A 27,298-nucleotide genomic window follows, 5' to 3' on the forward strand; every position below is an offset into this window, starting at 1 on the left:
CTTGAGGTGGTGCTGCAGTCAAGCAGGGATGAAGTTCTTTTTACTTTTGCACAGTTTCATGGATCGTTTGTTTTTATGGTAGATCCTAGCAATCTCAACATCTGTTTGGTTTTGTTTTTCTTTCCTTATTTAGGTAAGAAATAACTTTTCATTTAAAGGCAATCGTGCTTTCCCTGGCACACCCAAACAGCCCGACTGACTTCTTCCAAACTTTGGAGACATTATTAAATGGAGTAAGTTATTTGAGCACAAGCACTGTTGTGATGCGCATTCTAATGGTAACGTGGCATGCGCTCCTTGTGCTCACTGAGAGGCTGGCTCTGGAAGCAAGGTTGTCTTCTCCCGCAATGTCTCTAACAGGGAGAGGGAAGAACAGCCCAAAAGTAAACTCATTTCTGCCCGTGAGAACAGCTAGAAGATGAGCCATTTTCAACCCAGGCTACTGTTGAATATGTTATAATATAATAATTCTTACAGTGAGACTAGGAGGAGGTTCAGTGGTGCAGAAGCTCAGCCAGGGAGAGAAGGTGGAGATTCTCGCCCCTCAGGGAGGACTGCAGCTGACTGACTGCCCCTCAGGGAGGATTGCAGCTGACTGACTGCCCCCTCAGGGAGGACTGCAGCTGACTGACTGCCCCTCAGGGAGGACTGCAGCTGACTGACTGCCCCTCAGGGAGGACTGCAGCTGACTGACTGCCCCTCAGGGAGGACTGCAGCTGACTGACTGCCCCTCAGGGAGGACTGCAGCTGACTGCTCCTCAGGGAGGACTGCAGCTGACTGACTGCCCCTCAGGGAGGACTGCAGCTGACTGCCTGTCCCTCAGGGAGGACTGCAGCTGACTGACTGCCCCTCAGGGAGGACTGCAGCTGACTGCCTGCCCCTCAGGGAGGACTGCAGCTGACTGCCTGCCCCTCAGGGAGGACTGCAGCTGACTGCTCCTCAGGGAGGACTGCAGCTGACTGACTGCCCCTCAGGGAGGATTGCAGCTGACTGACTGCCCCCTCAGGGAGGACTGCAGCTGACTGACTGCCCCTCAGGGAGGACTGCAGCTGACTGACTGCCCCTCAGGGAGGACTGCAGCTGACTGACTGCCCCTCAGGGAGGACTGCAGCTGACTGACTGCCCCTCAGGGAGGACTGCAGCTGACTGCCTGCTCCTCAGGGAGGACTGCAGCTGACTGACTGCCCCTCAGGGAGGACTGCAGCTGACTGACTGCCCCTCAGGGAGGACTGCAGCTGACTGCCTGCCCCTCAGGGAGGACTGCAGCTGACTGCCTGCCCCTCAGGGAGGACTGCAGCTGACTGCTCCTCCTTCCCCACCTGATTTCTGATGGATGCACTTGATTTGATGTTATCTATCTGCTGCTTGCTCTTTGTTCTTTTAGTTGGAAATCTTACCCAGAGGATATTCTGCTTCACCCAAGACTCTCAATCTGGAATTCTGTCTAACTGTTTAAAAGGATTCCTTGGCTGCTTGTTGGGTGTTGTCAGCCCCCTGATTTGATGACATCACTTTTTGTTTGCTTTTCTCAGTTGGGCTCCTCCTGTGTCTTGACTGGATATTGTGAGTGTCCAGTTTGATAATGTTTTGCCATCTGTCTCTTTATCTGCTACTCACTACTTGTTCTGGTACCTTTTGCTCACTATATACTTAATAAATCACTTATTCAAAACCAGAAGTACAGCATTTGTGGATCGTTCTCTGAACTGTACAAAACAATTGCCATACTGCTAACAGTCTGTTTGATAACCTGGCTGTCCACACAGTTATCGATGGGCCAGCTGGACAGAATAATATAATGAGAGACTTCCTTATGTACTCTGTATGTTTTGCAATTTAAAACTGTACTTGGTTTATTTCTGCAACTCTTCCATTTAGTATTTTCAGACCACAGATCACAGGAGTGTGGAAAGAAAAAGCTGCAGATAAAGGGGGAGGGATAGGTTACTGAGAAAGATTCTTAGGAAAGATGAATGGTCCCAAGGACAGTCAATGGCCTGGGATGAGATATAGCTAAGCTCTGGGTCATTTTAGTCTTATCCTGCTGTTAATCATCCTTGTGTAATGCAGTCTTGGCAATATTGAGGACAAGTAGGCAATGTCTTAAGTAAGATCAGATAAGGCATCCTCCTGGTACATTGCTTTCTGACATTAAGGAGAAAGGAGTCAGATAGAGGAAGGGAAGTCAGTTATTGATAAATGTTTCCAGAATAAACCAGTTTATTTAGTTTAATTATCTGTAGCTTTGAGAAATCTAAGAAATGGTCCTTAAATGATATCCTGAATGTGTTACCTAAAACCTTCTTCTAGCCTTTTATATCACATTAAGAAGTTTCAGCAGGTGATGGAGAGATGACCCAGCAGTTAAGAGCACTTACTGCAGAGGACCGAAGTTCTGTTCCTAGGGCCCAGCCACTTCAAGGATCTTACTCCCTCTTCTGGTTGACATGGGATCCTATAAGCACATGGTACAAATATTCGCATAGGCTCACACACATATAAACAAATACAATTTTAGGAAAGAAGTTTTAACATTAAATTTTTTTGTCAAGGTTTTGTTTGTTTGTTTGTTTTGTTTTTGGGTTTTCGAGACAGGGTTTCTCTGTATAGCCGTGGCTGTCCTGAAACTCACTTTGTAGACCAGGCTAACCTTGAACTCAGAAATCCGCCTGCCTCTGCCTCCCAAGTGCTGGGATTAAAGGTGTGTGCCACCAATAAAATGGCAGAAAGTAATGAAACTGACACAAACCCTTTACTAAGATTTATTTTCAAAGAAATAAACATCACCCGCCACCTACACACACACACACACACACACACACACACACACACACACACTTCTGTCCTGTCCTCGTAGATGTAACTCCAGAGCTGATATATATATATACTTCAGTTCATTTCTTTAAATATTTAGCACATCTGTGCTTTAAAGTTTATATAACATAATGTTTTTATAATAAAGTTTACCCTTGTGTTATTCAAATGTTGATTTCTCTGCCCTCATATCTTGTTTCAATCCAGACATGGTTTTGTAATGTTTATGCCAAGAATCTCTTGTCTCAGGTTTGTGTAAACAGTTTTTACCATTTATTCTCTGCCTTGTCAATAAATGCTGATCACCCAGTGGCTGAACAGAATAGGGTGGGAAGTCCACCAACCAGAGGGAGACTCTGATCAGCGAGGTAGGATGGAGGATTTGCAGCTACAAGGAAGCCATAAGGAAGGGGTCAAAAGAGAGATCATGGAAGCAGACCTAAAGCCCACAGAGCCAGATCAATAATAATATGCAAGTATCATAGGATGGGGTTAGGAGTGGCCAGGGAAGCATAGAAGATAAAGATAGATCATTTAATTGCTCAGCTATTGAGGTACAATTTTAAATAAATCTTGGTTTCTCCGAGTAGTTTGGGGGGACTAGCATAAGGTAAGGAAATACAGCTGCCAGATTAATTCTCTGTTTAATTTATATTATAATAATTCATTTATGAGTGTACATAAATGCTGCCATGCTGAACTTACATTTTTTTCTAATTGTATTTTTCCTCAGTATTTTTAAACCTGGATTGCCTTAATGGCCATGAGATAGTTGTATTGAATCAATATACCACAAAAATTTAACCGTTCCTTCCTTAATATTTAATTGGGTTTTAAATGTCTTACTTTTGCTTCAGTGTATCATTTGTCTGTGTGTACTTGTGCCTATGACTGCAGTAGAATTGCTGTGTCTTCCTATGACTATAGTATCTTAGTCTGTTTTATAATGCTATGACAGAGTGCCAGAGAGTGGGCAATTTTTAAAGATTAGATGTTTATTCTCTTATAAACCTCTAGTTAGTCCAAAAGCAACACCAGCAGGTTAGATTGCCTGTGTGGGCTTCCTTGCTGAGGACCACTTTAACCTCATATGACTGACTGACTGACTGACTGACTGGCTGACTCAAGGGAAATGAGTGGAATGCTGGGGAAAGCCTCTTTTGCAAGGGTAGAATGGCTTAGATATAGAATGCTCTACCTGGTGATGTGTTTTGGGAGGTTGTAGACCATTTGGGAGTTGGAGGCTGATTGGAAAAGATAGGTCTTTGGGGGTAGTCTTGAAGTGTGTAGGCTTGCCTGCTTCCTGTCCCATATTTTGCTTCCTAAGCCATCAGAATGTAAGCAGTCTCGTGTTTCTGTCACCATACCCACAAGCCACTCCCACTAGCATGTCTTCAGTTACCTTGCCAGTGGTGTGGAAAGTATCCTCAAGCAGTGAGCCAAACACAATAAGTCTTTCTGTTGCTTCCTGACAGGTCTGTGGTAACAATGAGGAAAGAAACTGGTAAATGGATTGAATTCTGTTCACAAGAGGAGAGCCTTTTGGCCTTATCACCTCTAAGGGACCCCACATCTTGATTCCACTGTATAGCTTTTAAGTTTTAATACCTTACATTTGGAAAATGCATTCTTCACTTAAGGAAATAGGGTGAGAGGTAGTGAAACTGGCTTTCACAACTCTCCTATAGGGCATTCCAGACAAAGGTTTGTGAAGAAAGGAAAGTTGCCCTTGATCCAGGAAAAGGAAAGCTACATTCTTCGAAGTATAAAATGTTGTTGTTGTTGTTGTTGTTGTTGTTGTTGTTGTTGTTTGTCTGTTTGCTTAGTAGAAGAAGATATTGGTAAGAATGTTTCCAGTATTGTAAAATCCATGTTTTCAAAGATCAACAATGGGATCTGGGCTAGTTAAGGAGGGTTGTGAACTCAGGAGAGAGACCAGAGGAAAAAATAGATTTGTTGATCAGCTTGAATATCTGGTGACATGTTCGAACACCATATTTTATGAGAAAAGTTGGTCTTGCAAACTTTATAAGCTTCAGTTCAGGGGAACACCAGGGCCAAGAAGTGGGAGTGGGTGGGTAGGGGAGCAGGGTGGGGGGAGGGTATAGGGGACTTTAGGGATAGCATTGGAAATGTAAATGAAGAAAATACCTAATTAAAAAATAAATTATTAAAAAAAAAGAAATTACTCCTTTTGCAAGTCTGACTGAGTCTTTGCAAGTCAGCACTACTTCTGTAGTGTGTTCTTTGCCTTTCTTGGACTGTGAATGCAGTTAGGAAACGCTCTAGGAGCATTTAAAATAACACTGCACTATGCCAAAGCATGGTGGAAAGGTGGTCCTCTCTAACACATTGGCTGAATGTAACAAGAATGGCAATAGTTTTGCCAGAACATTCCACAGTCAAGCATTCTTAACTTCTCAGCACTTTGAGTGCAGCATATGTGGCAGTATAGTAAAGGTTTATAGACCTTTCCTCCAAATGTTTAAAATGCATAAAATAAAAGATACAGCGTTATAAAGGAAATCAATTATAATGAAACAGTTATAAAATGTCTTAATGCGATTGAGCAGTGTGTGCTTTTAAATAGAGCTTGGCAGTCATTCTAATAGCCACTGTAATTTTGCCATAATGATGAACAAAAATATATTTCAAGATACTAGCACTAAATCAATGTGATATGAAAATGGCTATGATTTCTTTTGGCAGAGTCATATTTATTGCTCGTATTACCAAAATGTGTTGCCCACATTCATAATTTTTAATGCTGTATTTTTTTTTGCTAGAGGTTAATGAAATAAATATGTAATACCCCAACCCTCCCCAAGTTCATGGACTTGATCTTTCTAGCCGTAGTACATCAGAACTCTCTGGTCAGCTGAGTAGAAACAGATCATATGGAAACTAAGGAAAGGATTTGGCAAGGCATAAATAACCATTATCCCATTCAAGTAATAATTGCTGTTCTGTACAAAAAAAAAAAACAAACAAAAACAAAAACAAAAAACTGTGATGATGTGATACAATGGGTTATAACTGCAGAAAATCATTTTGATAGAGTGGATACCAAAACTGCAATGACTGTGGTCAGTGCCAAAGCATAGGGACATTAGAAAAATCAACAGTGAAATCCTGGGTGTGCAGTAAAAGGCAAGAGGAGGAAAGATTTTCTTTCCTTTTGTATCATCTACCAAGAGACTTAAGTAATCTCTTATGATGCTTTGGCTAGAAATGGATTCCACTCACAGCATTTAGTCTTCAGATTTTGTGATTAGCATCTTCAGTAACCTACCCTATGATTGTGTGCCATTTTGAACTTTCTAAAACTTCATTTGCCTCTGTTATCCTCTCTGAATCTGCAGTAATTGTTGTGAGTTGAACTGGCATGTGCTTTGTCAGTGGCAATATTGAGACTAAGGGGCTTACACTTGTGTCAGCAGGAAAAATAGGTATTATTGCAAGACCCACTGGCTTCTTAAGTTTCTCAGCAGTGGGCTTTCTTTTAAAGATCAACGTAGGTGCTAAGGTGATATATTGACTAAGAGACAGAAAGAATTCTGTAGTGAGCTTAGTGAAGTAAATAACCTCTCCTAGAAATGAGAAATGTAGGCCGGTGTATTGCAGGCTTTGAAATGGATAGGCAAGTTTCACAGGCAGTTTATGGAGGTAGTTGGCTCATTCTTTCATTCTTTGGACTATATATTGAGGGCACAATCCAAGACTCCATCACCAGCACTGAGCAAAATTGCCCTTGTATTTATTTCTCTTCTGCTTCCATATTTCCACTTCTCCCCATCCTTCCTTCACTCCTTGAACCAGCTGCTAGCACTTGCCTCCCTTCAGCTATTAGCAGCATGCCTTCCTGACTGTAGTTCCTTTACACTTCTCCTTTCCTGTTCTCTTTACTTTTTCTTAGACAAGTAAGAAACTTTTTCTCTGTCTCATCAAGAGGGAATAATGTGCTTCCCCACCCTTCCTCCTAGCCTAGCGTTCTTGTCACAATTCATAAGTAGAAATAGTCACAAATATTGTCAAAGTCATAAGTAAAAATAGTCACAAATATTTATTAAGCTCCTGATAAATGGTCATACTGTGATAAATCTTTTATATATAGATTGTTTTATTAATCCTCACAAGACTCCAAGAAATTACCTGCATTTTATAGTTATAGAAACTAAGATTGTGAGAGATTTAAAAAATCACCTGTACCCCTCTGGCTTAATCACTGTTCTGTTGTTGTGAAGAGATACCATAACCAAGACAACTGTTATAAAAGAAAGCATTGAATTGGCAGTTAGTGTACAGTTCCAGAGGCTTAGTCCATTGTCATCGTGGCAGGAAACATGGTAGCAGGCAGGCATGCAAGCAGGCAGGTGTGCAAGCAGGCAGGCAGGCAAGCAGGCAGGCAGGCAGGCAGGCAGGCAGGCAGGCAGGTGTGAAGTTGGAGAAGCAGCTGAGAGCTACATTTTGATCTGCAAGCAGAAAGAGAGAGCCTGGACCTGACATGGACTTTTGAAACCTCAAAGTCCATACCCTAGTGCCATACTTCCTCTCACAAGACCACACCCACTCCAACAAGGCCACACCTCCTAATCCTTCCAATAAGTTCCACTGTCTGGTGACTAAGCATTCAAATATATGAGCTTACGGGGAACCATTCTTATTCAAACCACCACATCCTCCAAAAAAAACAATGAAATCACTGGCCAAAATGGTATGGCTATTATATATCCAATGTTAAGGTTTAAGCCTAGTTCCTTTAGACTCCAAAGCTTGTCTCCTTAATCCTTATACTGCATTGTCTCCCCTTCTTGTCGTGGTTAGTCACAACTGGAGTCATCCAAGAAGTTAATGAAATGAGAAATGTATTTAGAGAATGAGTTCAGTGTAAAAACTTGTTTTCTAATGGGTTAAAAGGTAGCTAGTCCTGGAGATATGGCTTAATGTTAAGGACATGCACTAGAAGATGGGTGTAGAGACACACATTCCTAATCCCAGGAGGCAGAGATAGGGGCATCTCTGAGTTTTGAGGCCAGACTGATCTGCCTAGAGTTCCAGGACAGCTTGAGCTTTATATAAAGACCCTGGAGGGAGGAGGAGAGGAGAGGAAGAGAGCACACTGCTTTCCATCTCAGAGGACCTGAATTCAGTTGCCACCACCCTCATCAGCTGGCTCACATCATAACACCAGCTCCAGGGGGATCTGACACCTCTGGCCTGTGTGGCCCTCATGTGCACAGACCTACATACACACAACATACATATACAAAATTAAAAAGAATAAAAATAAATGTTTAATTAGAGGGTCTGATTATTTACATAGCTCATTGCTAGATAAAGGAGCCCCATACAATAGTCAATGACCTTTCAATGTGTTTAAAAGACAATGACTTTAATGGGGCATGGTGACACACACTTTCAAATCCAGTGCTTGGGGGGCAGAGGCAAGTAGATCTCTCTGAGTTTGAGGCTAGCCTGGTCTACAAAGTGAGCCCAGGACAGCCAGAGCTATTACACAGAGGAAACCATGTCTCAGAAAAACAACAACAACAAAAAAGTGAATTTTAAAATGTACTAAATTAACCTCTCTTATTTTAGAATATGGGTATAGGCTATAAGAATAAGTGATGTGGACTGTTCTTGCAGAGGACCCAGGTTTGGTTCCCAGCACCCATACCATGACTCACAACCATCTAAATTTCCAGTTCCAGGGGCACAATCTCTCTTCCACTGGCACTGGCACGCATGTGGTATAAATAAACTCACACAGATTAGACACACATACATATAAATCAATCAGAATGGGTGATAGAGTTATCCCCAAGGAAACTAATGTCCCAATTGCTTTCCTCTATGTATGCGTCTTCTGCAATCGGGTCTGTTCCTAAAGCTGAGAAGACGCTTCCCAACCTGCTTGTCTCCTTGGAAGATTCCTCCTCGTGTCCTCAAATCCTCACAACCGGAAGCTCTAGTCAGTCTGACAAACAATGCAGTAGCCTTTGCACCTCTGCAGACACTTACTGATGAGGAAATTATGATGAAGCAGACAGGTAAGCAAACCTTCAACTTCACCCTCTTGCCCCTCTGGTCGTGGGAAACAGCACACATCAGCCCGGGAGATGTGCTCATCTCTGCGGTGGTTGCTCTGTTTAGGGGCTTCAGGGTATTTGTTTATTTTTGAAGCAGGGTGTTGTTGTGTTGCCCATGATGACCTTAACCCCTGGGCTCAAATAACCTTACTTAGCCTCCAAAGGATTTAGAGTCATATAAATGGGATTTTTCACATAATATTTTGGAAAAAGTAATATAAAAACAACAGCAGAATAAAGGGTTAGGTTACAGGTTAAGGTTTGCCCATCTCTCTTCCCAGAAACTGATTCATTGACAGTCTCTTCTGTAGCCCTGGAGTCAGGACATGATACTAACCATCCTACAGTGCACAGGGAAAGCATCTCCGAAACAAAGGCTTGCCAGCCCAGAGCATTCTTAGGACCGAGGTGGAGAAACCTTCCTGGGTGTGGTCATGCAGCTGTTAAAAGGTCCATGTTAGATGGGATGTGCTGGTGTAGAAAGATAAGGTGTAGGCAGGGAGATTGCAGGCATCTGGCATGGTGGTATATGCCTTTAATCTCAGAACTGCAAAGCCAGAAGCAAGTAGATCTTTGTGAGCTAAGGCTAGCCTGATCTCAGGAAGTTCCAGGCCAACAAGGGCTACACAGTGAAATCCTGTCTCAAAAACTAGCAAAAAGAATAAGATGGGAGGAGGAAGCGGGGAGGAGGTTGAATGTGAGTCGTAGGTTGCTTTGTGTACTAGAAGAAAGCCGGCAGGTAGAGCGTGTGGGCAGAGATGCACTTTGGAGAGAAGCTTTCAGAAGGAACACATAGGTTTAAAATCAGTTACCTTTGGGGAGATGAACTCTAAATCCAAGATAGGAGAATAAGGCTTTCATTTTTCATTTTATGCCTTCCATCGTATTTTACATTTTTGCTTCAAAGCAGGTTAGGGGATGGCCTTTCTGTATTTATAGAAGGAAATTTTAATTTGTATCTTGAAAACCTAAATATAGTCATGTGTGTTTTATTGATTAAAAATGTTTATCAGCAAACTGTTAATGAACTATTTCTTTCTTAACTTAAAAATATCCACTCTATCTATTTAAACATAAACTCATCAGCAATTCTTTTTCCCACAGTCAAAAAATTTGCACAGGAGCACGTTGCTCCTCTGGTTTCCTCTATGGATGAGAACTCAAAAATGGAGAAATCGGTGATCCAGGGATTGTTCCAGCAAGGGGTACGTGTTCCTTAATTCTGCTTTCAAGCTTTTGTTATTTAAATCCTTATAAAATATATTTTATTATATCCTTTTGCCTCCTCTACCCCTCTCCTGTCTTCTCCCACCTCTCTACCCACCCAATTTCATTTTCTCTGTCTCTCTGTTTCTCTTTCTCAAAAAAAAAAGAAAAGAAAAGAAAAAAAAATTCAAAATAAACAAGACAAAAATACCCAAACCAAAAAAAAGTACACAAAAAGCAGAGTCCATTTTGTGTTGGCCAACTACTTTTAAATACATCTTGTATATTAAAATATATGCAAACTTTTCAATTGAGGGATTATAATAACCTTAGTGAATTCCTCATTCCTAGTCCAAAGTATCTGTGTTTCTTCTCTGTTAAGGTCTTAGTTGATTTTATACAGTTAAAGATTTCTAACTGGATTGACATTTTAAATTGGCAGTGTTGTGAAGGAGAAGGCCACTAGCACCTGGTGGGAAGAAGCCTGGGCGCTACAGACTGACCATCCTACAGCACACACACAGGGAAGCTCACCTAAGAGCTGACTAGCTCCGTCAAACACTACAGGCCACACAGACTGACCATCCTACAGCACACACACAGGCAAGCTCACCTAAGAGCTGACTAGCTCCGTCAAACACTACAGGCCACACAGACTGACCATCCTACAGCACACACACAGGCAAGCTCAACTAAGAGCTGACTAGCTCTGTCAAACACTATAGGCCAGAGACACTGTGTGCATTCTTGTTTGTGTGTCAGTCTTAAAGAAGAGCTGATATCTGAGTTCCACGTTAGGCAGATTTCCAGCTTTGTGATTCACACAGTCTTTGTCACATAGCTCTTGTCACCATGTATGACATGTAGAAGAGATTAAAGTAGAGTTAATCTGGCTATGAGTAGGGCATTGCCAGTGTGGGAACTCCAAGGAGCACGTCTTTTAAAATCCCCATGCTAATTCCTGGTGTCTCCCTTGTCTTTAGGCTCAAAGGAGTTGTTTGTTTATTTGTTTGTTTGGTTGGTTGGTTTTAATACTAAGTATGTATTCAGTACCACCTTTTTAAATCTTGTCCGTCACCTTATTGAAAAATAACTTTTGGCACCATGCCATATAATTTCCTTTCTTCTGGTTTCAATGTGACCAGCTTTTGATGGTTTTTCTAATTTTTTGTCATCAGTGAAATACTTAGGAAATGGAATCCCCTGTAGAGACATATGGGGCCGCACAGACACCTGGTGTGTTAGACAAAGACCCGATGGTTCTTCTCCCAGCCCAGTTCTGCTGTCATCATGGACAGACCCCATCCCTGGCCATGCTTCTGTGGGGACTTTGATGGCCTCACGGCTTGAAAGGCTTGAAAACTGCTCTCCTGGGGTAGAGCTTGCATTCAGGGCCATGCACACTCACCATCCACCTCCTGAAACTACTCCTGCTATCGTAGCTCAACTGCCTCCCAACTCCTCAGTCCCTGTGTTAGTCACCTGCCACAAATTTCCGATTAAAGAGAACTGTGACCTTTATCGAGGAGCAGTATTGCTAACAATGGCTCCCACTCGGAAATCACTGTCAGTTCTCTTCCCCTCCCACTCCATTGCAGTTCTCAGCCTTTGTGGTTCTGCCTTTCTGTTGGCTACATCCTCACCCTGAAATAGCCCTAGCCCTAACTCAGCACTGCTGTTCTAGGAGAGCCTAGAGAAAAAGGACACTTCACCCTTCCTGCTACCAGACATGGCTCTTGCACCACTGGTATACGTCATGTGCCTTTCCTAAATCAAGGACAGTTAAACACAGAGCAGTACTAAGGACATTTCATGTTCCAGACTTAGACATTGAAATCAAACGGCCAACATTTAGTGTTGTGTGTCAGCAACTGTGACTTGTTGGGTGTGTCACTTACCAGGTGTTGTCTGCTAACCGTCTTGGACTTTCTAAAGTGGCCCCAGATAGATGCTTGTGCAGTCATTATCCCTGCTGAGAAGGTTCCATTAAAAGACCTGCTTGGAAGACTCTGTGCCAACAACTACAAGCTGCAGACATGTTCACTGGGAGCTGGTTACATTCATGCATTCACTTATTACATCAAATCAGTATAGAGGGGCCAGTATGGAAATACCAAAACAGCTCGTACTTTCTTCATAAGGAAGGTTATCAGTGCATACTTAGGTTTTTTATTCCGTTCATTTATGCTTCAAGGCATTTGCATCTTTCATTGTTATCCAAGACCCAAAGTGGAATAAAACCTCTAACATAAATTTATCCTTCTCAAGAAAAAAAAAAGAGGAAAAGCAAACAAGCAACCAAAAAAACCTAAAATTTTTATAGACTATTATTTACAGCAAAATAGCTATATCAAATTAAAATATAAATAAAAATTTAAAATTCAGAATGCATATATGGTAGGCTATGGCCATAGCTTGGGTGGTGGTAAGGTGCTTGCCTAGCATAAGGGGCCCCAGGTCATACATGTGTTTACAGTTTAACAATTTACAGTCTCCCGGTATGAATAGCTTTCCGCACCTGCCTCATCTTTCCTCATCTGTCTTTGCTTTAGCTGATGGGCATTGAAGTTGAAGCACAATATGGAGGGACAGAAGCTTCCTTTTTCTGCTCTGTCCTAGTGATAGAGGAACTAGCTAAGGTGGATGCTTCGGTGGCTCTCCTGTGTGACATCCAGAACACAATAATTAACAACCTGTTTAGAAAACACGCTTCAGAAGAACAGAAGGCCACCTATTTGCCAAAGCTGGTTACAGAAAAAGTAAGTTGAAATGAGTTGTTGAAAATGGATTGGGTCTAAGGTTCCGGTGTTTTCGGGAGAACAGTAACTGCGATACTGACTTTAATTATCCGAGACCACAATGCAACACCATCCATCAACCAAGCAATGCTCAATAAATTACTGCTACCAGAAAAGCACACTCTACTTCTCATTTGTCATGTGGAAACTTAGGAAATAATCATCAGACAATTATTTTTAGCCAGGCATGGCAGACATACTTATAATTCTAGTGGTCAGAGGCTGAGGCAGGAAAACTGCTCGTTTGAGACCAGACTAGGCTACATAGCAACTTCCAGGACAGCCTGGGATATATAGTGAGACCCTGGCTACAAACAAACAAACAAACAAACAAAAAAACAGCATTTTTTGTTTTGTTGTTGTCTTGTTTGTTTGCTTGTTTGTTTTGAGACAGGGTTTCTGGCTGTCCAGGAATTCACTTTGTAGACCAGGCTGGTCTTGAACTCACAGAGATCTGTCTGCCTCTGCCTCCCAGGTGCTGGGATTAAAGGTGTGTACCACCACAGCCCGGCGAAACAACAGTACTTTTATCACAATTCATTTTCCAGTACCTTTGTTGAAATCACTTTCTGCTATAATTAATTACATCTCAGCTTGTGGGGTTGGTTGGTTGTTTTTCTGGCTTGAAGCTTACAACAAGCTTCCTGCATTTTTTTACTTGAGTTCTGAGATGGCTGCAGGCTCTAACTGTACTATGGGAAGTCTTAATGAAGGTAGACAAGGAAATGCTACACAGTAAGCATGAGTTCCTAAATCTGCATTTTATCTTAAATAAACACTAAGGGTGCTTCTGAGAAAATAATAATCACAATTCTATTATGTTCAATATAAACTTTTTAAAAATGCAGGATCTCGGTACATACCCTAGGCTGGTCTGAACTCATTATGTAGACCAGGCTGGCCTCGAACTCACAGAGCACAGGAAGCCTGCCATTGCTTCCTGAGTGCTGGGATTAAAGGCATACGCCACCATGCCTAGCCCAAATATAGATTTTTTTTTGTATAACTAAAGATTTAACTTACATATGTCCATTTTTTAAAGCTGGGCAGTGGCTGCATACACCTTTAATTCCAGCACTTGGGGGGCAGAGGCAAGCGGAATTCTGAGTTCAAGGCCAGCCTGATCTATAGAGTGAGTTTCTAGGGCAGCCAGCTCTACACAGAGAAACCTGTCATGAAGAAAAGAAAAAAAAAAAAAAACCAACAACCCACAATGCCTATGACTTGTTAATATAAAGGATAAATACAGCAGTTTTTCTCTCACATCTATAGTTAGGGAGCTTTTGCCTCTCTGAAGCTGGAGCCGGTAGCGACTCTTTCGCTATGAAAACAAGAGCTGATAAAAGTGGAAATTACTACGTCCTCAATGGGTCGAAGATGTGGATCAGCCATGCCGAGCATGCAGAGCTCTTCCTGGTCTTCGCCAATGTGGACCCCAGCTCTGTGAGTATAAAGAGAACCTCCTCCCTCCCTCCCTCCTTCCCTCCTCCCACCTTTTCTTTCTTTTTCTTTTTCTTCTTTCATTTCCTTCCTAGGGTTTGTTTTTTAAGCTCCTCATTCTATGAGAGTTGAATGATATATATATATATATTTTTTTACTCATTCATCTAAAGTAACTTGTTGGCATAGTTATTTACTACACAGAGGACCATTTATTACTTTTTTCCTAGTTCCCTAAGCTTTAATTGGGTAGAACTTTAATTTTTCTGTATAATAATGAAGGATTTAAGTACTTGTAAAGTACATTGCTTTTAAGAATATTGAAAAGGATTTAAGAGTATTTTATTTAGATGGAAGAAAATCATACAGCAAAATAGTAAGTATGTTTTATTTTGTTTTCTGAATATTGAATTTAAAGCATGGGGGGGTCTCATGATCACGTACTTAATAAAAATAATTCCAACACTCACTGTGGGGCGTGGAAAAGTACAGGAGGTAGTAAGATCCCTCTCTAGGCGGCGCTGGCTGCCCTAGAACTCTTTGTAGAGCAGGCTGGCCTCAGACTCACTGATATCCTCCTGCCTCAGCTTCCCAAGCGCTGAGGTGCACCACCGTGCCTGGCATAAGGTTCTTGTTTAGTAACTAATGTTCCCCAATTATTCTGGCTCTGTAATGCACATGTTGCAATTCAGAGTCCCTTGGTGTTTATTGTCTGTTTTAGCTTTCCTTTCTTTTTCTTTTCTTTTTGTACATGTGTGCACACATGTGTGTTTGTATAGATATGGATGCATCTGTGAGGAAACCAGAAGTCAACCTCAGGCACTGCTTCTCAGGAAATGGCCACTTTCGTTTTATAGATTGTCTTTTTTTTTTAAGAGAGATTTATTTATTTATTATATGTAAGTACACTGTAGCTGTCTTCAGACACTCCAGAAAAGGACGTCAGATCTTGTTACAGATGGTTGTGAGCCACCATGTGGTTGCTGGGATTTGAACTCCGGACCTTCAGAAGAGCAGTCGGGTGCTCTTACCCACTGAGCCATCTCACCAGCCCATAGATTGTCTTTTTAAATTAAATGTGTATATGTGTTTGTCTGTGTAAGGGTATGTCCACTGGGTTCAAGGTGCCCATGGAGGCCAGAAGAAGATGGCAGGTCTGCTGTAGCTGGACTTACGGGTGACTGTGAGCCACTCGCAATGATGTGGAGAATCTTCTGCAAGAGCAGTATGTGCTCTTAACTATGGATTCCTTTCTCAAGCCCCCAGCTCTTTTTGAGGCAAGGTTCCTCACTGGGGCCTGGGCCTCAATGATAACGTTTACCTGACTGTGTTTGCCTGCCTGGGCAGCAAGCCCCAAGGACTCATCTGTCTTTTCCTCCCTGGCACAGGTATCACAAGGGCATGCCACTGTGCTCAGCTCTTCAGGCAGGTACCTAGGATCAACAGGTGTCCTCAAGTTTGCACAGTGGCACTTTACCAGCTGAGGCATCTCACCAGCCTTGTTACTTTCTTTTCACTCTTTATGCTTTTTATTTTTATGTTATGTGAGTAGTTTATCCGCATGTATGTTTGTGAACCACATGCATGGCTGATGCTCATGGAAGCCAGAAGAGGGAGCTAAATCCCATGAAACTAGAGTTACAGACAGTTGTGAGCCACAATGGAGGTGCTGAGAACCAAGCTCTGGTCCTCTGGAAGAGCAGCAAGTCCTCTGCTGAGCCGCCTCTGTAACCCCTTAACTTTCTTACTTCGAACTCTTTATAAACAGGGATTTTTAAAGCCTAAGTGATAATCATATTTTACTTTTTTTTTTTTTTTTTAGGGCTACAGAGGCATCACCTGCTTCTTAGTAGACCGAGATACAGAAGGTTTCCAGATAGGGAAACGAGAAAATAAAATGGGCATCAGAGCTTCATCCACCTGTCAGTTAACATTTGAAAATGTTAAGGTAGGTATTCTAGACTATTCTGTAGAAGATTAATGAGAAATCAGCCTTACGTAGAACCATAGGAAATATATGAGAGAATGGCCCCAAACAGCAAATGGGGTAAGTGTGCACGGAAGAGTTCTTGGTGGAGCTGGTCAGCAGTTAAGCACTGACCAAGACTTGAGGCCCTTTTCTCAGTTATTTCCTATGGAAAACTTTCCTGTCCAACCTCTGACCTAGAGAGAAAATGCCAGAAATTAACTTTAATTATTATTATTTTCATTATTTACAACTTATATACTCTGAAACATTTATACTTAAAAGCTTGGCACTTGTGAACCTAACTGCTGGGAGAAGGAATTCTGAGGTTGGTACACCAACGGCCACAAGATGGAGATGTTGCTCAGTAAGAGTGGAAAGCAACCCCAGGCTACACTCCACAAAACAGGATCTTCCTCAGGATGCTGGAGCCTGACTGGGGCACACATGTTCCACTGCTCCTGGATTTTTGTGGGCAGCTGTGTCTGGAGGAACTGAGCTATATCTTTGGGCCTCTCTCCTTCCTTCTTCCTACTTGCCCTTAACCTGTCCATTCCTCCCTGCTCTCCCTCCTAACTATTTTCTTTTGTTCCTAGTATTGATTTGTTCCAAGTATTGATTATTGAGGATATTTTGCTATATGTATGGGAATGTTATTTTGCATGTGGTGTGTGTGTGTGCCTGTGCGTGTGCGTGCTGTGCACATGCACATGTGCATGAACCATATATGTGCCTCGTGCCCTTGGAGACCAAAAAAAGAGTGTAGGATCCCCTGGAACTGGAATCACAGATGATTGTGAGTAGCCATGTGGGTGCTGGGAAGAGAACCTGGATCCTTGCAAGAGCAACAATGCCTCTTAGCCACTGAGCCATCTCTCCACTTCTACTATTAACTTTGTATATTATAAGGAAATATTGTAGCTTATTTCTCCTTCCTTTTCTCCTACTTACTGGATGGGAGAGTGCACATTCACACATGTGCACACACACACACACACACACACACACCTCAGTAGACTTTTCTAAAAATGAATCATTTCAACAGAAGAGCAGCTTATTACTCTTGCTTTTGAAAATACTTCATGTTTCTGTAGTTTCTAATGAATTATCTCAACATGATTGACATACAAATAAGAATTGGAGGTAACTTGTTATGCATATATGCTATTGACAAATTATGTAAAATTCCTTTTTTCTAAATGTTCTCATTCATTAAGTAGATTGTGCTGAGACTCCGGAGGATGCACGGATGAGCAGCACAGACTTGGGGGAACAGTCAGGAGACGCACAGATGTCAGCAGGCAATCAAACTGGAGGGTTTAGTTTGCTTCTTTGTTTTTTTTCTTTCTTTTTTTTTATTAGATATTTTCTTTATTTACATTTCAAATGTTATCTCCTTTCCTGGTTTCCCCTCTGGAAACCTCCTATCACTACTGCCCCTCCCCCTGCTGACCAAGCCACCCATTCCTGCTTCCCTGTCCTGGCATTCCCCTACACTGGGGCATTGACAAGACCAAGGGCCTCTTCTCCCATTGATGTCCAACAAGGCCATCCTCTGCTGCATATGCAGCTGGAGCCATGGGTCCCTCCATGTGTACTCTTTGGTTGGTGGTTTAGTCCCTGGGAGCTCTGGGGGTTACTGGTTGGTTCATATTTTGTTCCTCCTATGGGGCTGCAAACCCCTTCAACTCCTTGGGTCCTTTTTCTAGCTCCTCCATTGGAGATCCTGTGCTCAATCTAGTGGTTGGCTGTGAGCATCCACCTCTGTATTTGTCAGGCACTGGCAGAGCCTCTCAGGAGACAGCTATAATGTTTTAGATTTATTTATTTTATTTTCTGTGTATGAGTGTTTTTGCATGAATGCATATATGTGTACCACCTGTGTTCTTGTTGCCTGTGGAAGTCAGAAGAGGATGCCAGATCCCCTGAAACTGGATATGGATGGTTGTGAACAATCACATAGAGAGCCAGGAGTTGAATCTGGGTCCTTTGGAAAAACAAGGGCTTTTAACCACGGAGTCATTTCTGCAGTTTTTCTCATTGAAGTTTACTCAATACCATGATTGAGTAAGGTCACACAAATGGGGGAGATTCAAGTATGTGTGTGTAATTACATGCTATGTGTATTTAAAATCAAAATAAGTGATGTAAATCTAAATTTGGAAGTAAGTATACATTTATATTTCCAGGTTCCAGAGACTAATATTTTGGGGAAAATTGGGCATGGTTATAAGTATGCCATAGGAAGTCTTAATGAAGGTAGAATCGGAATTGCTGCACAGGTAAGTCTTCTTAGCTCCTTCACATTTTGAGCCAATTAAGAGAAAAATGAAAAATAATAAAAAAGAATTGCAATAAGACAATTGATTATCTGGAAGCTTTTGAACACAAGGTGGCAGCCTGTCCTAGCATGAGGGGAAAGAATGGCTTCAGGTTATTTCTCTCAAATTCTACTTTGGTCAATTATGTAAGTGCCCAGAAAATCAAACAATGGCTTAGTAAGAGCTCTTTTCTGCTTTGAGAACATTAAAGCATTATCTAATGCTAGACCAGTAACTTCCAAATATATTACATATTAAATAATGGCATCTGTTTTTCAGTTAACTTTTCAAAACCTGAAATTCATTCTTTCAGAACATTTTAAAATTAAGAACACTCATTCTATTATATAAGAATGTATATTCTATTATGTAAGAATGTATATCCATATATTCATACATATGTTCTATTATATAAAATCCATACATATGTATTTACGTATACATACATATATGTGTATGTATACACACATATATTCTATTATGTAAAGTTCTATTCATATATATATATATATATATATATATATATATATATATATACATATAACCCTAATCCTAACCCTTAATATATATTCTATCATATCATACATACACATATATATGTGCATGTGTGTGTGTAATTCTGATTACTCTCTTTCTACTCTTTCTCTTATCTCCTTCCCATCCTTAGCAACACCACACCCCCTCATCCTACCAGACTGAATTTTGTAACTATTGGCTATGCCTAGTGATCCATTTCCAGGGCCAGCTATGTGATCATTGGAGCCCGGTGGAGTCAACTGAAGGCAATGACTAACCCTCAACCTAAAATTTGTCAGTAACGGGTAGTTCAACATTGAGAGTTGGCACCCCCTAAGCCCTTCCTGAACCTATCAATAGTCAGATATATTTTTTAAGCAGTATCTAAGATTTTCTAACTTAAATCTTTTAGATTTTGATATAAATTATATCTTTTAGCTGTTAAAATAGTTAAATGTTGAATTACTACTCCACATTTTTTCCTGCTATTCTTTACTACATTAACAAAATGGTGCCCCCCCCCCCCGCCCTTGAGGGGAGAGATTCTGAGGACTGAATCTAGGACCCTAAACATGCTAAGCATCTGCTCTACCTCTGAGCTATACCTTCACCCTAAAAAATTATTCTTAGATCAAATTTCAATTTTGGCTGCTAACAAAGCTAAAAGAGTACTTCCATACCCGGGCTTTTAAAGGTTTTCTTGTTGTACAACTTCACTGGATACAGCATTAGAGCTCCAACATGAAGCCTTAGGGTTTCTAGATATACATAATATAGATGTTCTGGCCATGAAGTCTATGATATGAGATTGATTCCAATTACTCACTATTATCTTATAACCCAGTAAAGTGCTAAATAAAGCAGGCACGTGCTGAGTCTCAGAGGAAGAGGTGCATGGAACAGTGAACTGGAGTCACTGTTCTTCAAAATCCTGCAGCTGCAGAGGATTTACTTCTTTATTGTTTAAAGTGGAAACATTCTCCCAAGATAGAAATGCATGTTTTCCTTCACAGTGGGTAATGTCAGTGTTTAAGTCAGTGGTGTTGGCACTTGCCTGTGATCCCAGAGGCTTGAGGCAGAAGGGTTGAGAGTTTGAAGATAGACATAGCAAGTTCAAGGCCAGTGTGTGTACATAACAAAATCTACCTAAAAACAAAACAACAAAAACAACAACAAAATCAGGGCTTAGAAGGCTAACTAAGCAGTCGAGAGCACTGGCTGCTCTTCTGGAGAACCCAGGTTTGATTCCCAGCAAGCACACGGTGGCTCACAGCCAGCTGTAACTCCAGACCCAGGGCATCCAGTGTTCTTTTCTGTCCTCTGAAGGTCCTGTGTGCACCTGTTACACAGACATACATGCAGACAAAACACTCATACATATTAGAAAATGATGAAGAGAAAAAAATAAGAACCCAAACCAATCTTCACATTAACAGAGGCTTACATGCTGGAAGATGACATCTATAAACACCAAAACTTGCTGCCTCATTTTAACTTGAGGTTTGTGGGGGCATTGTCCCCTTAATTTTGGATATAATCTTCTGTTCTCCAGAGAATACTAAATAAAGGCTAAAAGAAAGTGTGAATGAATACTAATGAAATATTGATGTTTGTGAGCATTTCCCCCCAAAGCTTTAACTATTGATTTTTTTTCTTTTTCTTTTTTTAAACCTACATAGTTTGACATAATTAGATAGTGATTTACTAGCTACCTAATGTTGAAGTTTAAAAACCATTTTTAAGCCTGGATCGTTCGATAGTTATAGAAATTGGTTAGCAATGAGACAGTTCAGCTAAAATTGTGACCACCTTTTGACTTGTTCTTCAAGTGTGGAAATTAGTGTTTTTACCAGATTCTCTCATCAGTTGTCTGAACCCCAGTTAAGTCACTCAGGGAGGTTTTGAAATGCTGATGTTTAGGCCACGCTCCCTCCTCCCTCGTCCTCCCACTCAGTGGTAGAGTGCTAGTCTAGCAGGCTGGCACCGTGGATTAGTTCCTCTGTACGTCAGAAAGCAAAACAAACAAGCAAGGCAACGAAGTGACTCCAGATTTGACTTTGAGGACTGGAGACAGAGTCTGTAGTCTTGAGTCCATTCCAGGCTAAGCTACAGCTTGCTTCATGCCTGGAGAATCAGAATTTAATAATGAGGACTCCTGAGCAGAAGAATCCTGGTCCTACAAACATAGCTGTAGCCAGAATTTGCTAGAATTAAATGCACTTACTCTTGCATATATGAAGAAGAGTCCACATTGTCTCCACATGATCAGATACAGTGCCAAAGGTACATAGTGAATACCCAAGGTACCTGCCAGCTCTGCGTTCCCCTCCTCACTTCCTGCCCCGCCCCCTGCCCCACCTCGCCCCTCCCTGTCCTGCTTCTGTCTGCCTGTGAAAGGAATGTGCTACTTAGGCAACTAAAGGCATAAACTTGTAACAAAATACATTTTGATCTTTTGGTTTTTTCTCTCTTTTCTTTAAACAGATGCTAGGACTGGCCCAAGGATGTTTTGACTACACTATTCCATACATTAAAGAAAGGATGCAGTTTGGCAAACGAATATTTGATTTTCAGGTGTATATAATTAAACTCTGTTGTCTTGGACTTTTACCCTTCCTGTGTGTAAAGCCATGGAGGGAGTTCCCCAAGGATGTTCTATTGGGAGGAGAAATAGGTCTCATGGGATACGCTGTGGCCATCTTAATCTTTTCTAAGGGCAGAACCATAGTCCTTGAGGCCAGCTGTTGTATGTTTGGGATGCCTTGTGGGCACTGGAGAGCTGTCTCCTCACCGACCTCAGAAGTCCAGTATCCCCTAGGTTCATGCCTCACTCTTCTGTGTGCAGGTTCATATGATTTTATCTGAAATGCCTGACACTAGAAATATTTCAGGCTTCAGGTGTTTGCAGAGTTCAGAACATTTTTGTGTACATGTAAGATAGCCTGGGGATGTGAGGTAAATCTAAAAAAAACTTCATTTATATTCCTTATATGCCCTATATGTAGCTCTGAGGTAATTTTATATAATACTTTTAATAATTTTATCTATGAACCAAAAGGTCACGGGTTAAACTTTCTACTTGTGGCACCATCTTGATGCTTAAAATGTTTCAGATTTTGGAGCATTTTGGGTTTCGGATTTTCAGATTAGGAATGCTTGCCCAGTAGTAGCCGTAGCTCCTGCCATCATCTCCTTCCTATACAGGAAAACTGGAGCACATAGTAGGTGGGCTCCCAAAATCATGTAGTTGGTTTGTTTTTTCATTTCAGTATACTAGAGTCCTGTGTCAAAGCCAGCTTCCAGCAAGAAGGGCAGACAGTGAGACAGGTTAAAGGGGGCTTTTGATTTTCCCTGTAAGCTAGGGATCAGTCTCTCTTTATATATGCTCAGGGTCAGGTAAACTACTAAGTATAGCAATGGTTGCGTTTTCAGAGACTGTTGGGATGTCTTATTTTTTGTTTTCAGGCAGAAATTTAATATTAAGAAATTCGGTCATGCCAGGCATGGTGGTATATGCCTTTAATCACACCCCTCAGGAGGCAGAGGCAGGTGGATCTCTGTGACTTTGAGGCCAGCCTGGTCTACATAGTAAGTTCCAAGACAGCCAGGGCTACATAAAGAAACCCTGTCTCAAAACAAACAAACAAGCAAGCAAAAAAAGGTATGAGGGACAAAATAGAAATTTATCATTAACTGTATAAAGCTTTGGTAAGAGTCGGTAGGTTTATATCCCACTATCCTCTCACTAAAATGACTTTTTTTCGCTTGGGTGTATCAATGACATCCTTGTCATCTCTAGACTTCAGAGATTTAAGGACAGGCCTAGGCAGCTCATTCTTACAACTCTCAGTTCTTTATTCTGCATAGATTTGAGCACTGCTCCATGCAATGTTTTCTATGTACAGTACATTCAGGGACCTATATCTAGCTATCATGAGTTGGGTTTTTGTTTTGTTTTGTCTTGGTTTTTTTTTTTCCGTTTTTTTTTTTTTCAAGGCATACCACTGTTACCTTTCTGCCTTCTATGATAGCTCATGTGTTCTAAACCATTGTTATACCATGGTGACAAGTTTAATTGGCACAAAGGTATTAAAAAAAAAAAGGATTAAAATCTCAGAATTCTGCACAGAAATACATCAGAACCTGTATGATAATGATATTGGCATAAAACAGCCAAATTGACTAATAGGCAAAGACAGAAAGGCCAGCAATAGACACATGCCAGTTTGTACACTGATACATGGTGGAAACAACCTTGTAGGCCACAAAGTGAGACTGTTCTCTCCATGTGGGAAAAAAATGAAAATATCTTTGCTGCTGCTTCTTCTTTTTTTTTTTTTTGCTAGAGAAAGCACCCAAGGAGCTGAAGGGGTCTGCAACCCTATAGGTGGAACAACAATATAAACTAACCAGTACCCCCAGAGCTCATGCCTCTAGCTGCATATGTAGCAGAAGATGGCCTAGTTGGCCATCACTGGGAAGAGAGGCCCCTAGGTCTGCAAACTTTAGATCTTTGCTTCTTACAGCAGATAGAATTCAGATACAGCAAAGAAACCATGTTAAAAATAAAAGTTTAAGCCGGGTGTGGTGGCGCACTCCTTTAATCCCAGCACTGGGGAGGCAGAGGCAGGCAGATTTCTGAGTTCGAGGCCAGCCTGGTCTACAGAGTGAGTTCTAGGACAGCCAGAGCTGTACAGAGAAACCCTGTCTCGAAAAACAAAAAAAATAAAATAAAAGTTTAAATTTTTAAAAAGAAGTAGGAGACTGTTTATAGCAGTAAGGAAAGAAGGGATTTCATAAGTGAAACAAAAAAGACTAATCGTAAAGGCTTGGCTACATAGCGAGTAGGAAGCCAGCCAGCAGTTAGGACAATATACCAAGACACTATCTATAAATAAATAAATAAATAAGCAAGCCAGCAGTTAGGACAATATACCAAGACTCTATCAATCAATCAATCAATCAATCAATAAATAAATACAAAGAAAGGAAGGAGAGAAAAAAGAAAGAAAGAAGAAAATATAAGCAGAGAATTTGTCTACCCAGTTTATTTTCCTCAAGAAAGATGTCCTAAGTGGGCAGAGCTGGAGGGGTAGGTTGGTGGTAGAGTACCACTTAGAATGTAGCATAAGACCCTGTGGTCAGTGCCCACAACACAAACAGAGAGCATAGGTGAAAAGACATGTCATAGCAGGGAGGTATTCGTTCTGCATAGGCCTGCAGGTATCTATCCCATTAGTGTGATGCTCCATAACTTACATATCTCCAAAAGCCTTCATGCACATCAAAGTAGTATAAATACTAAATGTCACAGGAAGAAAAGGATCTGTCTGATATTTACAAATAGCCCCCCCCCCCCCCGCCCAAGTGTTCACTCCTTTCATTTTGGAAAAGCTTTTCATTAATGGGATTATTAAATAATTGCTTTAATTGAGACTGTCTTAATTTTCATCACCTATTACTGAAATAATTTAATTGACTGCTCTTGTTAGACTCAGGTCATGAAGACAAGGAATTCTGGCTATAGTGTTCAGTGTTGTACCTCCCATTGCTCAACCCAGGATTAGCATATAATAAGTGCTTGAATGGTGGATAGGTTAGACATGAGAAACATTCCAGTCTGTAGTCAACATTGAGGCTATATTTCTAGCAAATCATATCCCAGAGACTTACTAGTCAGCAGCCATAGGCTAAGCACCAGGTTTGGTGAGATCCCTGTCTCCAGAACTGAAGGAGAGAGCCACAGAGGGAGGTAATATACAGCTGCCATCTATTCTTGAACATTGGAGTACACTCACATTGATAAGGTTAGTTGAAGGAAGAAAATTGGTGCTTCAAAGATTCTTTCATTATTTTACAGCTAGCAACTTTTAATGTGTTGTAGTCATATTCAAAAATCAAAATTTTCTTATTCAATCAAGCAAAGAATATTTGAAGTTTTGTTCTGTTGGGATTTAATATGTCATTTATCATAAGCAGTTGAAAATAATTAATAAATTTTAGAATCAATGTTTTAAAACCTAACCTTTTACGGTGCTATTTAAAATCTTAACAAACTATGAAGCATTACATGAGTTTTGAAATTTTTCAAAAAAGAATTCATAATATCTGTAGTATATTATTATTTCACTTTAGATTGCAGACTTAAGGTATTTAAAAGGATTGAATTTGGATTTCTTTGGGGATGTATTATGAGTCTGTGAGCGTTGTATATCTAACTTGCAGTTAGAAGTAAACTGAGTTTTGCAGATTGTCATTTTCTAACATGGATCTGAATGTTACAGGGGCTCCAACACCAAGTGGCTCAGGTGGCCACCCAGCTGGAAGCCACACGGTTGCTAACATACAACGCTGCTAGGCTCGTAGAAGCCGGAAGGCCATTTATAAAAGAAGCATCTATGGCCAAATATTATGCATCTGAGGTAAATTAGAAGGAGTTATCAGCCTCTTTTTTTTTAATAAGTGAGATTATTAGTCTTTCACTTGGGAATATTGATTAAGCTTAGGCTATCCTCCAAAAAAGAGAATGCACACTTTCCACTTCCTGCAGTAGAAGGGCAAGGGTAGAGCTGCCGTGGGAAGATGTGTTACTTCTGTGCTGTGTCTGTGTTTCCGTGAATGGCCAGTTCAGGTCGAAGCACACTACCCCAAGCCCATAGAGGCCTCCTCTGAGTGATGGCTTCAAGCCGTGCTTTCAAGTTGGGGTACAATGAGTTACCGTGGAGGATATGTTCATGCCAGGACCATAGGAGACTAAAAGCACCGAGAAAACATGGCCTACATGTGTAACATCTTCTACTCGGCTATATCCATTCTCTGTCTTCCTGTGGAACTATGGCAAGAGAGTTGAGCCATATTATAAGGCAGGTGTCTCCCAATCTTGACCCTGTGTCTAATATGTGGATTGAGGAGGAGCCAACCTTTTAACCTTCTCCAGATGGGATGAGCTGCTTTCGTAGGGGGACACATAGCTCATGGGCTACAGGTTGGATACACTGACAGATACTCATTTAACCCTTACAGATCCTAAAATGAGAGGCTGCCATGAACTGGGGTCAATGTAAAAGAAGAGAAGAAACTGGGAGGGCAGGCTAGTCTTAGAGGACAGGCGGTTTGACTGTTTTAATTGGGTTTCAAGGCTGTCCAGAGAAAGCCTAAACCCCAGTGTCTGTCTGTCTGTCTGTCTGTCTGTCTGTCTGTCTGTCTCTCTCTCTTTCTCTCTCTCTCTCTGTCTCTGTCTCTCTGTCTCTGTCTCTCTTTCTCTTGCTGTCTCTCTGTGTGTCTCTCTCCCGCCTCTCTGTTTCTTTCTCTGCCACCTATCTGTCCAGGCAACATCATTTCTTAGCCAAACTCCTGGGGCACCCAGCTTCTTTCATGGTCCTTATTGCTGTCCCCAGTCCAATCTTGCTGTCTTTTTGGTGGCCATGATGTCACTTGGAACTTTTTAGTGACTTCTCACAGTAAATAGAACTAATATTCATATTAGTTTCTGACAGTGCTACAGCAAGCAAATTTCCCGAAATGTAGTGTTTTAAAATGTGCCCCTTTATCAGCTGCCACTTTGGGAAGTCAGAAGTCTGAAATTGGCTTTACAGATATCAAATAAAGATGTTCGCAAAACAGGCTTTCTAGAGGCTCCAGAGAAGAATCTTCCAGCTCCCAAGGGCCTGACTCACATTCCTTTGTTCATCTTCATGGCCAGCAATGTAGCATATTCAAAGGACTCTCCCTCTCCCTCCCCCTCCCCCTCCCCCTCCCTGTCCCATTCCCCCACCCCACCCCCCCACCCCCGTTGCTGTGGTCAGCTTCCTTGTCTTCAGTGACTAGCTGTCCAGCATCCTTCCTCCTCTACAAGCACTGTTGTTGATTACGGGCTACATCCCAATAACCCAGGACAATTTTCTTATCTCAAGTCCCAGCTGCACAGCCCCTCTGTTGACAGGTTGGATGGCACATCCAGTTTCTGGGAATTGAGCTCTCTTTGGACATCCTTGAGGAGCCATTACAATAGTCAAACTGTTGCCCACCTCCCAGGGCCAGCCTGCCCTTCCAGTGTCTTCTTCCCTCTCACTCTAACCCCGGTCTCGCTGGTCCCCGAGGCCAGTGGGGCCCTGCTCTATTTGGATTCTTTATACATGTTGTGTTGT

The 27,298-nt window shown here is 41.5% G+C and overlaps 1 protein-coding gene across 2 annotated transcripts in view; it reads left to right on the plus strand.

Annotated features, from left to right (window-relative positions):
* The window catches only part of Acadsb (acyl-Coenzyme A dehydrogenase, short/branched chain), a 35,611-nt gene that overhangs the window by 5,166 nt on the left and 3,147 nt on the right, over positions 1–27,298 (plus strand). Inside the window, exons 2-9 of one of the 2 annotated variants that reach the window (XR_003946541.1) lie at positions 8,706–8,865; positions 10,009–10,109; positions 12,663–12,869; positions 14,181–14,351; positions 16,171–16,296; positions 18,504–18,596; positions 21,636–22,739; positions 25,436–25,573. Coding sequence is in view for 1 of the 2 variants with exons in the window: in NM_025826.4 (NP_080102.1) it covers positions 8,706–8,865; positions 10,009–10,109; positions 12,663–12,869; positions 14,181–14,351; positions 16,171–16,296; positions 18,504–18,596; positions 21,636–21,725; positions 25,436–25,573 (1,086 nt within the window). In the remaining variant the exon portion in view is untranslated. The remainder of the gene's footprint in view (positions 1–8,705; positions 8,866–10,008; positions 10,110–12,662; positions 12,870–14,180; positions 14,352–16,170; positions 16,297–18,503; positions 18,597–21,635; positions 22,740–25,435; positions 25,574–27,298) is intronic. The other variant, NM_025826.4, reaches the window with a different exon arrangement.

Source organism: Mus musculus, chromosome 7 (assembly GCF_000001635.26).
Source record: "Mus musculus strain C57BL/6J chromosome 7, GRCm38.p6 C57BL/6J".
NCBI lineage: Eukaryota > Metazoa > Chordata > Mammalia > Rodentia > Muridae > Mus > Mus musculus.